At 36.2% G+C, this 13,571-nt stretch overlaps 1 protein-coding gene across 1 annotated transcript in view; it reads right to left on the reverse strand.

Moving 5' to 3' along the window:
- pik3c2b (phosphatidylinositol-4-phosphate 3-kinase, catalytic subunit type 2 beta) overlaps positions 1-13,571 on the reverse strand; it is an 88,764-nt gene that overhangs the window by 40,950 nt on the left and 34,243 nt on the right. Inside the window, exons 12-14 of the mRNA XM_056467854.1 lie at positions 6,333-6,455; positions 5,733-5,900; positions 1,412-1,523 (exon numbers count right to left, since the gene is read on the reverse strand). Coding sequence (XP_056323829.1) covers positions 1,412-1,523; positions 5,733-5,900; positions 6,333-6,455 — 403 coding nt within the window. The remainder of the gene's footprint in view (positions 1-1,411; positions 1,524-5,732; positions 5,901-6,332; positions 6,456-13,571) is intronic.

Consider the following 13,571-nt stretch of genomic DNA (forward strand, 5'->3'; position numbering starts at 1 on the left):
ATATTACCAACTGTGAGGGGGTGAATTCTTTTATAACTCATTGGTTTCATTTTTATTAAGTTTTATTAAGTCTGCATAATTAAGGGCGTAGCTACTTGAGTGACAGCTACTGTAGGTCTCGCTGGTCGCAGTCACGTCATTCTGGCTGATTAGCCGCTGAACTCTGCATATAAATTGTATTTTTGTTTTGCTTTATGTGGCTTTACAGTCAATTGATTTTTGGAATTATTTCTTACAATTACAATTCTTTACAGTTCAACTACAGTGTTTTTTTTTTGGTAACCCCTGATGACGCTTGAGCAAAATGGCGACGGTTGGCCACGCCTACTTGTAGCTTCATTTGCGCTCTTCAGAAACCTATGGGTGATGTCATGGATGCTACAATCATATCTTAACAGTCTATGGTTTTAGCACTAAAACTAGCTCCTAAATGTGTGAAATGCAAGGAGAAGATGGCTCCCAAATCATTTAACCACAAAAGCTATCCTAAAATGGTTCAAATTTGCCTTTGAAAGAATATTTTTGAAAATTTTAACCCAATGAGATTTTAAAAGGTTTTTACCTTAAATCGTGGAAGACAAATACTCTTTTTTTTTTTTTTTTCTTTTTTTTCTCAAAATAGTTTTTAATATTTCACAAACAGCCAAAATATATATATTAATGCAAATATACATTCTATAAATACATGTTAAGCCATTTTATTACATTTCTCAAAACATTTTCAAATATGTAAAAATATATTTGTCTAATTATTAACTTATAAGCTTTGAAAAAAAAAATGTAATGTCTAAATCTCTAAAAGCAAAAGGATACACATTTAAGCCTCATTCACACAACAAGCGACACGCAAAGACAAAGCACCAAGCTTTCAATGGAGAGCGAGCAACATCCAGCAACCTCAGTCTACAAGGCAGCCAATGGTGAATCCTTCAACTTTGGCGAAAGAGCAACTTTGAGCGACAGCCAATAGGAGCACCAGGAGAGCTCACGTGAGGCCAGTTGTATTCGTGCTGTATATACTGTACTTACACAAACCTGTGTTTGCAGCAGATCACCACCCTGAGCGACAAGCAGCTACAAAAGACACTGCTAGTCTGAATGAGGTATACGAATGTAATCCTTTCCTTAGCCCGCTTTTTATAATCTTTATTCGAATATCTCTATTCCAATCTCTGTGCACATAGTTAGTAAACATGCTGACATCATGCTTACTGAAAGTTAGTCTCAGCAGGTTTGTGAAGAGCTTTTTCAAGGGAAAATAGATCTAGAGACATTTACTGCATTTAGGAGAAAAAAAGTGAAGAAAAGAGTAAATGCGAGTTATCTGAAATTGTAGGCGAGTCACAGATTATAAAGTAGGACAAGCAGGAAACATTCTACTCTATGATTACACAAAAGCAAAAGGCCGAACCTGCAGGATGACGCTGTCTGGCTGGCTGAAGTTTGGTGTACTTGAGCGAGCATTTCCACTGCCCGGAGTTGAAGGCCAAAGACCCAGCAGCTTCCTCCCACAGGTCAGAACACTAAAGGAAGAGGAAAAAACGAGGTGAGAAAACACCTAACATCCTTTTATGGATGCACAGAACAAGCAACAACAGGATGTGGACAAAGATGGAGTATAAGTACATACGCACTTGACCTGCAGAGTTCATTTCTGATCTTATCTTGGAAGCAAAGATAAATATTTTTTCGCCAAGTAATACAATATTGATCCTGCAAACAGATCCTAAAGCAAACAAGTCAACCTTCCTAGGAATTAAAGAACATCTTATCACGACGTAAGCCTGGCTGTCGAGTAAATATTATGGCAGTTTACACTTCATGAAGAAGAAAAAAAATATATGTTTAAGTATGGCATGTTAATAAGATGTATAGTTAATTAATGCATCATTATGCATTTGACTGAGTCTTAATAATCATTTCCTTCTCAAAACTTACTTAGTTTTAAAAGGATGGATACCCCAAAACAGAAATTCTATGATTAATTATTCAGCCCCATGTTGCCCTAAACCAAAAGATGAGATATTTCTGTCATTCTTCTGATGCTTCAAAAGGAAAAGATTTATAAAAAAAAAAGAATGAAATGGGAAATAAGTTCATATGAATTACGACATCATTAAGTGTGCTTGGTTTTATAAAGCTTCCTGCATATTTTTCATGGTATTCAGCTGCAACATAAGATAAAATAAAAAAATAAAAATCTATAAACATCTGCCTTTTTCCCACATTGGAAACAAAACGGAATCGTTTGAATAATTTGAATTAAGGTTATTGCACACTGAATCTGAAATTTTCATCCGTAATTTTCGCACATTAAAAAAATAAAATTCATCCTTTTGACTATCAAAAAAATTTTTGAATAATTCTTTCTTTTTCCATTTTACACATGCGAAAAATCATTTTGTAATGTAATGTTTTTATTTAATGCCATGTCAGCAACCAAGCCTATTTTCATGGCAAGAACTTTCCAACAATAAATATACAATTAAAAACAACAAACAAATGAATACATAAATTCAATAAGATTTTTAGTGTCATTACATGATAAGAATTCTAACATTTTTCCTGGTGTCACTGTTAAAAATGTGCTTAAGGGAGTTAAGTTCATAAAAAAGTCTTGTGAAATCATTAAAAGCAGGACAGTCCAGTAAAAAAAAAAGTGTTTTACAGTAAGGATAGTTGTACATTACAAACACTGAGTGGGGAAAAGCGTTTTGGGAGGTGTTTTGACAGTTCAGAGCCACTGTTCAGGTGAAAAGTTAAATGAATGCCGTCATTTGAGCTACAGATATCTGGATTACAAACGGTGCATAAAATAAAGACAGAAAATTCTCCAAGAACAGTTGAGAATCCCTGACTTGATTCAGTAACTGGCGCACCTCTGCAATATAATAGAAAGCATGGTCCGTTTTCCTTCCGTAGCTTCAACATGTCAACACGGCAACCATCTATTATAATGTCTATGGCACTGCCAGTCTCTGTTCAGGATTTGTTTACGTGCGTGAAGCATCACAAGCAATGAATTCAAACTCCACTGATTTCCTGAAACTTTACATGTCGGGATAAATCAGCTCTTTGATAATGAGCTGAACTCTCCTTCCTCTCTATGGAGTATTGGATAATCAATATGTAGCCTATTCATCCTTCTTTTTCTACTTTGAAGAAGAGAGAGGAGAACAATGCTTGAACGGACTCTGAAATGTTTTGCGTTTTTTGTAATGGATTAATTAATACACATTGGACTCAGTGTGCAAGGTTTGTTTACGTGACAAATTTTTCGCATATAAATAAATAAAAAACGCAACCGAAAATTTCACACTTCAGTGCGCAAAAACCTTTAAGCAAAATTTAAACTGATAAAACAATACCCAAAGCCAGTACTTGAGTTTTAGTGAACAAACGAATGCTACTAAAATATATTAACTCTTTAATTAGTCTTCCTCCGGTTTCCCCCACAAGTCCAAAGACATGCGCTATAGGTGAATTGGGTAAGATAAATTGTCCGTAGTGTATGTGTGTGAATGAGAAAGAATGGGTGTTTCCCAGTGATGGGTTGCAGCTGGAAGGTCATCCGCTGTGTAAAACATGCTGGATAAGTTGGAAGTTCATTCCGCTGTGGCAACCCCCGATTAATAAAGTGACTAAGCCGAAAAGAAAATGAATGAATGAATAATTAGAGTCTGTGTTATTGGTTTCAGCGGTTGTTATTTGGGAATAACATGTTGTGATTGACCAATAAGAATCAAGTATTCCAGAGAGGCATGTAATAAATGTGTATGGCATTGAGATTGTATGGATGAATTATTGAAATACATTTGCATGTGTCATTTGATCTCTTTATGGATATTTTGAAACAGTTGTGTGTGAATTAATTTTAATAGAGGAACAGATCTCTCAGAATAAAAATATCTTTATTTCTTTACTGAAGAAAGGTCAAATGGGTTTGGAGCAACACATTTCAAACTATTGTATTTCTACACAGGAACTGGCACACACAAAAAAATGCACTTGTTTGCATGTGCGTGGTGTTAGTAGGCCGCATCAGACTTGCAGAAGTCGGCCTGTTCTAATCACCACAACTGGTTCACTATATGAGGTGAGTATCAACAAAGCTCTAGTGCTTAAAGAGCCTGTTTTCATGCCCTCCAGTATGACTAAACACATTCAATTATCATTAAAGATGCATTAACAGTACATTTTCAGCTATTTGAAAACACCAAAACAAGCACGCCCACACCACGACCATGCCCGTTTTTTATATTTTTAGGTTTTACGTTTTTCGGCTTGGCGCTGCCATGTGACTGACCCATGTGGTCAGAGAACAGACAGCAGACTCAGTCGGTGCAGTGTCTAAATATCGACTGCAGGAGTTGCGATGACGACATCGATATTACATGATTGGCTGAGTTCAGCTCATGAAAACAACAACAATGTGTGTTTCGGGTTTATTATTGGACAAATTCCATCTCACAAATTTCAAAACAAACATTTAACTTTTTATACCATGTATACATATGTATATATCTATACATCTATACATGTATATATCATGCTTATTAAAAGACTACAAATATTGTACTACAGTATCATTTTTGTTAAATAATGTTTATAAAGGCTTGATTGTTTGCATAGGTTTATTCAGCCTTTTTTATACAGACTATTTACTGCATTCAGCTCAATGAACAATTTAAATTATATATTTTAGTGAATAACCTAAATATTAACTAAAATAAGTCTTACAGACTTGTAATAAAATTATCATCATCGTTGATCCTGCCACCCTAAAGATTTCTTAACCAATTAAGTTAAAGAACTATTTTATTGAATAATTATAAATTTATATGATTATGAAAAAAAAAAGTCCTGTCAAGCTGTTTATGCACACCTTTTAAAAAGGGACATTGATGTATCTGCTCTTTCTGGTTAATTTCTACAAAAAGTGTAGCTTACTTATTTTAGGAATGTCCTTTTGTTCAATCTTTTTGGATTAAAGTGCTCTTTAAAAATGCTTTTATTATCCAAATTAATCTTGGTCATTGTTTAAGACTTAATCAAAACACCTTGTTTTGGGTTTTATACTAATATATATTGCAAAGTTTTATATCTATAAATGTAAATAAATGTAAACCCCTTTTTAGCATATTCAAACAAGTTAGCCTGAAGAGTGATGTTTAAACTCGTAGAATTTGTGTTTATTGCATTGTATTTAATAGGCCTATTCGTTTTTGTTTATATTACACTCTCGTTTCCCCTTATTTCGTCATGCGTTTGTTATAAATTTAATTCATAATTCCCTTGTTGTTTAAAAATGAACTGGATTGTAGAGACTGTATTCTTTTTTTATTTGTACTGTAAATCTTGTGTTGTTATAAATAAAATAAATAAATAAATAGTGATGATGATGCCATGTGATCGGTCATCACGACTGCCACAACTTTTAGCCCTGAAGTGTCCGGCTTGACAGCTCCGTTTTCAACTCCGCCCCTGCCTGCACTCGGCTAATCTCGTTGATCACAAGCTGCAGCTGTGGTTCAAGTTGAACGCACCTATTGAGTCTATTAATAGACCCGCCTCTTGCAGCTGATTGGCTGCAAGTGTGTTTTGGGGCTCGGTCTAACACTTTGATCAAAATCGTTTTTCTAAAACTACTTTAATGCACCTTTAATGACATTAATAGATAAAACAAAAAAATCTGAGAGATAAAAAAAATATTCAAATAAAAACCCGCTTACTGTCTAAAGTTGAATAAAGGCATGGTGACCCAACCCAAAGATTCAATGCTGCGTTTCTGCTTGCTCTTCTCCTCCGCTCCTCCAGGGGGCGGTAAAGGGGTGGCATAAAGAGTCACTGTCAACTGTGACTCCCTCGGCAACTGGTTGATCTGAACGGGGAAGCAAACTCTGTTTTGGAAAAAAGAGATTAGAAAAATAGCAGTCAGAATCACACTTCCCAAACAGCAAAATGGCTTCCAATACAGGTAAATTTAGAACCAAGAACACAAACAAATACTTTTTTTTTTTTTTTTAACACCTACACTTGCACTTGGAGCTATAACAACACACACATACACCTACATACATGAACCTAAATATACATTAAACAGGATGAAGGAAATAAATGACAATTGCGCACTAAAATATCCCAGAACAATACCTAAACTCTACAGTAAGGAGTGCAAAAACAGCCACAGGAAGTGGAGTTGGGCAAGCTATTTTGGAAGTCGACATCTGAGGTAAACTAGCAGGTTCAAACATTAGGCTTTTTTTAATTCTACAATGCAAAGTAGTTTTATTCATTGTCCTGTGAAGCATGTGAATTGGCATCAGGCTCACCTCTGGTCCCACACCACCAGGTGGAAGAGATATTTGCTGACCGACTGTTTACTGGTGTGTTGAGGGGCACAAAGCTCCACGCCACCATGGGTGAGAGAACAGGACAGGAAGAAATTTTCATAGCTGTGGGTGCGTTATTAAAAAAGAGAGAGCAGAAAAAGAGGGTGAGATCAGCAAAATGTTGGATCTAACAGAAGCCAAGACACTGATCAATGAAAAACTGCTAACCGTGGTGAGCAAATTGAGCTGACTTTAGAAAACAGATCAGTAAGATATGTGAATAATTCATTCAGCCTGGTTTAAAGTACTTGATCTTCTGAATCATCCAAAAAATATATAGATCTGACTCTAAAGAACAATTCATTCACAAACCAGATGTTGCCGTTTCTCTGAATAACTCCGCTGAAAGCTGCAATGTCATTTGTTTTGTGAAAAACTTTAAAATGGAGTCTGTTCCCCATTTAAAATCAACAATAAGACTTCAGAAGACTTCAAATTTCACAAGTCATGAGTACATTTAGGATGCCGTGCTGGTGATTTTGGTGTAGTTCCATTTACATTCACTTCCATTAATGTTTCACCGAATAAAGTAATTTAAATACTGAATAAAAGAGAAGTCTTTTCATTTTTGGGTGAATGAATCCTTTAATATTTTAATAATCTTCAAAGCACTGATTTCTCTGAAGACTATGCATGATTAAGAGAGGCATAAAAATAAGTTTGACCATGAGAAACCCATGTCACAGCTGAAACTTTTACCATAGCAAAAACTGTTTTGTATATAGCTATATTTTGTTTATAGAAATCTCAATTACCAGAGTCCAGGAAATTAATAAAACAGATTAAAATATATGCTGAAATATCAAAATAGTATAACAAAAATCAAATAAACTGATAAAATATAATACAATTAAATATTATAAAGCAAAAACTGTTTTGTATATAGCTATATTTTGTTTATAGAAATCTCAATTACCAGAGTCCAGGAAATTAATAAAACAGATTAAAAGATATGCTGAAATATCAAAATAGTATAACAAAAATCAAATAAACTGATAAAATATAATACAATTAAATATTATAAAGCAAAACTGTATCATAAAATAAAAGTATTAAAAAAATAAAAATGGTCCTTTAGTCTCCATCATCTATCCGCCAATAAATTCTTTAAAATTCTCAATCCTCTGAATTACATAAGAAAACCTGGGACCATCAGTGAAATAGAACAGTATTATATACTCAATTTTGTACACAGTTCTTCTATATGTGCCCGACACAGTTTAATGCAATGCAAGATTTTTCACAGAGCACACTACACCAATGCCAGATTAGCCAAAATATACCCAAATAGAAAAAATACTTGTAAGAGGTGTCAACAATCTCCAGCAAATCACACACACGTTTTGTTCTCGTCCAAGATTGACAGTCTTTTAGTCTATAATGATTAATACTTTTGAAAAAAAAAAAAAAAAAAAAAAACATATTTGCCACTCCAAACCCTCTAAGAGCACTATTCAGAATTCGTTTTGGGTCAAATTTGCCTTCAACAGCACAGAACGTTGTTGCTTTCACCACATTTTTGACTAGGAGGTGTATTCTCCTTAAGTGTAAACATACATATCCACCTTCATATGTCAGATGGATGAAATACTTTTATTGTGTTTAAAGTTGGAAAAAAAATAGGTTTTCATTAAGAGGGTCTTTAAAATCTTTTACAAAACAAGGAATCCTTTGTTGAATTATATTGACACTGATACTGATCTTGAAGCAGAAGAAGAAATCTTTTTTTTTTTATTACTGTTTTTATTATTTATTTCTTTTATTGTTCATTTTTTGGTGATTTATTTGTTTTATTATTCTTTTTTTACATTTACTGTTTTATTTAATAAATATATTGTTTTTATGGTCATTGGCTCTTAGTTGTGAAAAAGCAGAACACTGTATTACTTTTTTTATATGATATTGTATCTGCACAAAATGTTATTAAATATATTTGCCAAAAAACATCAAGCATGTCACTTTGATCAAATCTTGTTTTGAAATCAAAAGTAAAAAAAAGTCTTGATGCTTTAGAAAACTCGAGTCTTTACTAACGCAGACATGCTTTTATAGATTAGTGTTCGTGAGCTTGGTTAAGGGTTGCAGAAACTCCGCCACCTTTTTTTCCCCAGCTCTTCTCTCCTAATCCCGACATTATACAATGTTCTCCCACATCATTCAGCTTCAATTTAAGCACTTATAGAGACTCTTAAAATGGAAAATGAACTCTCCCGAGACTGATTTAAATAGAAGTAAAAACATTCCCAAGCTAAATGAAATACCAGAGAGGGAAGAAAAACACGTGAGTGAAATACTGATGCTGCTAATCCTAATACTGATCAGAGGATTCAGAAAAACACTCCAGAGTAAAAGCACCATGGTTATTGTCTCCTTAAAATGACGATTAGATAAATGGCAGAAAATCCACAGGGAGCCCTTAAAGCTTTTCTCTTTTATTATTAATTTATTCTGACAATATTATGATCTAGCTGTTATATTTTCATTAATATATTCTCCAGAATAATGCTCTTTATCATTGGAAAGCTGACTTCCAAAATGACGTATAATGCTGCATCGTTATATTATAATTAACATTAAACAAAGGGATTGTGTGTTTGTGCATATTTTGCTTGGTTTCAAACAAGATGCAGACGAGTTTGTTAGATTCGTTAAAGAATTTGTTGTGGATTGACTAAAACTTAATACATGTTTGCAATGTTTGTAAATGTTTTATTTCATGAAGAGGTAGCTTTTTGCATTATTTTTACATATCAGATGTAACTTATTTTTTATTTTTCTGTAATGCAGTTTTGGCCTGGTGAGACTTGTATTGGTGCGATTGATTTTCCAGGAAATACGGCAACTAAAAATTAAACCATTTGTGATTTATATAAATCAAACTCAACAATGCACTAAATAAACATCAAAAATACAGATAAAAACCTTATTAAAAGTGGTCAACCATATTTTAAATTCAAGTGAAATGAGCTTCAACTTGATATTTTAAAGAGCACCTATTATGGGTTTTAGAAAATGACTTTCTATGCAGTGTGTAACAGCTCTAAGTGAAGTAAAATGTCCAGCTAAGGCTTAAATCTGAAAGTGCGACTTTAAAACGATTGATTCATCTATAAAAAGAGTCGACTCCTAGTGGTTCGAATGAATCGCCGCGGTAGCGAGTCTTTAGCCGTGCTGCCGTGACATCAATATGCAACTTAAGCCCCGCCTATTTGGTGCATGCGCAGACCTGGAAAATTGAAAGCTCGGCTCCACCCACAAACACAGTAGAAAGAAATTGAGGAAGACAAACATTGTAGCAGATCCCGGCTGAATAAAGTCGCATAAATGCTGTGCTCTGAAGTGTGAAGGAAAGTCAGTGTTATTTTCCCTACCCAAAGATGAGGCTGTGAAGAGTCAGTGGTTGAAGTTTATTTTTGTAAAAATACCTCAGCATTATAGTCCCAGTCTTGTGCGGTGTTCCCATCATTTTTGTTACGAGCGCTTTAGCAATCTACACCCTTACAATAGGGGATTTGTCAGCTGTTCGTTAAAGGAAGGATCAGAGAAGACCACTGATGAATGGGACTTTGTCAGAGCTTGACAGGAACTTTACAATACACAGTTCATGGATCAGTTCCTTCCTCCATTTTACAAGTGTAAGTAAGTGCGATTAAAATGGTTGCCTCCTTGTTTTCTGTAGCTTGCAAATTATGTATGTAATTGTGTTTTATTACTTGTAACCGCTCCAGGCAACTTGTAGTGTATCAGGTTAACTCCTTATATTCTCATATCGCGTCTAAAACCCTGTTGAAAACATGATGCATGCTGCTTTGTTTATGGATTTAAATGCATTTGTGAGCTCACGATCCACTGCCGTTTGTCATTGCTATGGCCACCATTGGCTGTTCCTACACACGTGCAGTGGTCAAGTTTTAAAATAGTTCAGCTTTTGCCACTGTGTGGATTAATACTGAATATGTGTCACTGTTTTTACTTATGGTTAAGAAGAAGAGAGCAATATGCTGGTGTTTAACTGCAAGGCTTCAATGCACTCCTGCATTGGGCTCACACATACACTCTGCACTCTGACTACTTCAAGATTGTTGATAAGCCGTGGTGGGCAGTTATCTCGGTCTCACGCTGAACGCAGTTGACCAATCACACCAGACTGGGTCATCAGACCAATCAGCACATATTAGCAATGAGCTAAGGAGGGGTTTGGGAACAAATGAATCGCTGAATGAATCATATAGGAGTGTTTGGGATAATGAGGTAAAAATAAATGCAAATTATAAAGACGATGAAAGTGTTTTTTGACCTTGCATGAATATCAGCCTGTTGTTGGAGACACACAAAACCAAAATATGACCTTTTTTAATGCATAATAATTTAAGTAATGCTAAGTTGTTAAAGGAACACTCCACCTTTTTTTTTTTCCTCATTTAACAAGTCTCCTAGAGTTAAACTAAGCTAATATGTGACCCCACCAGAACAAGAAATTGGCTGAATGGATTTTAAAAATGGTTTAACTCAGAGTCTTTTTCAAGGTGGAGTGTTCTTTTAATGTAACATGAAGATGAACTAAAGCTAACTTGATTTAACTTAACATTTACAGTGTAACATGTTTGCATGTCTGTGGTGTTTGTAGGCCAAATTAGTCTCGCACAAATTGGCCGGTTCTAACCACAAAGAGTTTTACTATAGGAGGTGAGTATCAACAAAGCTCTAGTGCTTAAAGAGCCTGTTTTCATGCCCTCCAGAATAGAAACATGCATTCGTTCTATTATCATTAATGACAAAAACATGAAACTCCTTCAAAGTGAGGTCAAAATCTAAGAATAAAGATTCTAAAATGTTACCGAATTTAAAACAGGGTATATGCGGGAATCCTAAAGGTAAAGTCAATACCTTTAAGACGTTTTAAAGACCTTCTTAGAATGTTTTAGGACCTCATCGCCACTTTAAGTTCTAATCAGCATCAAACCTTTAACTTAATAAACAGTTGTTAATAAAGTGTTGTAGTTCAATAAAGCAATGGAGCACAACCATGCAACAACTCTGATAAGCTCGGAAGAAACAAAGCTTGAAAAAATAAATTGTCGTTTTTAGCGATGGGCTTCAGTCGCTGTTTAAACTCGTCTTTCTCCAATCAGGAGTATGCAAACTTAAATTTTCCCATTTTGCCGTGTTTCTCGCTATATGGTTTCGTTGCATGTGTAGGGCGTCATTTCACCTTCCCTCGTTTGTCGCAAATTAAAACTAGTTTTTACTCCTGCGTCTAGTGAGATCGCAACATGCCTTGCGCGTGCATTTATACTTCTGCCAGCTGATAGTGTTGCTCTGCAACAACACTTCCGAAACACTAGCTGGCAATAGGTTATGTTTCTCTGTGTCGTGTTTCTTCACTGGTGTTTTGTTTTGTTTTTAACGCTAACCTAATGTAGATTAGTGAAAACCTTAATGTTTGAGGCGGGAACCAATGGACATGCAACAAATTTAATCAAAGTAAACACAAAACAAAACTTTCCATCCAGAGCTCCTTCACGGGACTCAACACTTGTAAACTCTCGCTCCAACGGGTTTACGTGGCTCTCAGTCCCGCCCACACTCATCAGCACTACCAAGCAGACCAATCACAGTGCTTGCGCTACGCATTGCGATGTGTAGTTACATTTTGAGAGGTGCGCGTCAGCATCGGCCTCGGTGAGGGCTATGCGCCCATGCGTAGGCTGCGCCGGAGCATAAACGTGCACTTGATGCAGAAGTATAAATCAGCCTTTACGTGACATCACCCGGACGGAGGGGCTTGGCTGAACACGACCCGGTGGATCGAGCATGCCATTGTTAATATTAGGAGGAAAATAAATATATTTATAATTTTTTTGGAGTCAAACGCTTTGGACAACGCTTCAACAAAATTTAAGACCTCGTAAAAACGCGATTAAGACTTTAATACCTTTTAAGGAACTTAATTTTCTCATAATTGATTTATCAACTTATCAACTTAAAACAAGGATTAATCAGGAAAAAAAATGATCATCTTGGCCTTGTTTTGCTAAAAGATGTTTCTCAAATGTGATTTGCTTTTGAATATTTTCCTACTTTAGTTTTTTGTCATTTCGCATAAATGAAGCAAGCAGCACGCACAAAACGTGAAACTCAGTCCGCAATAAAAAGATGCCTGCCTACGGTCTAAAGTCCTACAGCAGAACAGAAGCTCTAGATTAGTCCCGTCTGATTGATTCTAATTGCCCAAAGCAGATGGGACGCAAGAGAGCGCCAGCAGTCCTGTCACCACTGCACAGGTGCCCGGCCTGCCCTCCGCCTGGCCTCCAGAGGTCAAAGGTGATGCCGAGTTCCCATACACACCCCATTGTAAAGACTCGCTCCACACTCAGCATCAGTTTCAGAGGGAGACAAAGAGCAGGTCAATGGAGGGAGAGACCATTCCTATGCTGCGCGGGGGAGGGAAAGAGCCCGAATGACTTGATCACTGAACGACTGGGCGAGGTGTGCTGACATTTAGGGCTGGCCAGCATCTGTCTCTCCATGCAGGCAGTTCTGGGTTGGGATGGAGAGGAGTGAGAAATGAGGGAATGTGGATCTCGAGAGGTCTCTCTGTGCACCGCAATGCCAAATAATCCTGCAGGATTACTGAAGGGGATCAGCAATGTGGACAGATGGTGTACAGCTGCATCTCTCAAACCACCATTTCCATAATATTCAACTTTTCCTGTGGTCTAATTTCTGTTGACCTCAGGATTCAAAGAGGGAAAAAAGCAACACTTTATTTTTTTTATCATTTACTCCCCAAACCTTTAGAAGTTTAATTTTTTTCTGTTAAAGATAATTTGGAAAAAAAAGGTATTCATTGACATCCATATGCCCAAAAAATGTGATGTAAAATGTAATGTGTATTTATATAGCACATTTATCGTGTATGGCCATACACCCAAAGCACTTCACAATCTCTTCACACCACCACCAGTGTGCAGCATCCACTTAGATGATGCGACGGCAGCCACAGGACAACGGCGGCAGTGCGCTCACCACACACCAGCTATTGGTGGAGTGGAGAGACAGTGATAGAGCCAATTCGGTGGATGGGGATGATTTTTAGGCCATGATGGGTAAGGGCCAATCGAAGGAATTTGGTCAGAACACTGGGCCCATGGGATTTTTAATGACCACAGAGAGTCA

Source organism: Danio aesculapii, chromosome 11 (assembly GCF_903798145.1).
Source record: "Danio aesculapii chromosome 11, fDanAes4.1, whole genome shotgun sequence".
Classification (NCBI taxonomy): domain Eukaryota; kingdom Metazoa; phylum Chordata; class Actinopteri; order Cypriniformes; family Danionidae; genus Danio; species Danio aesculapii.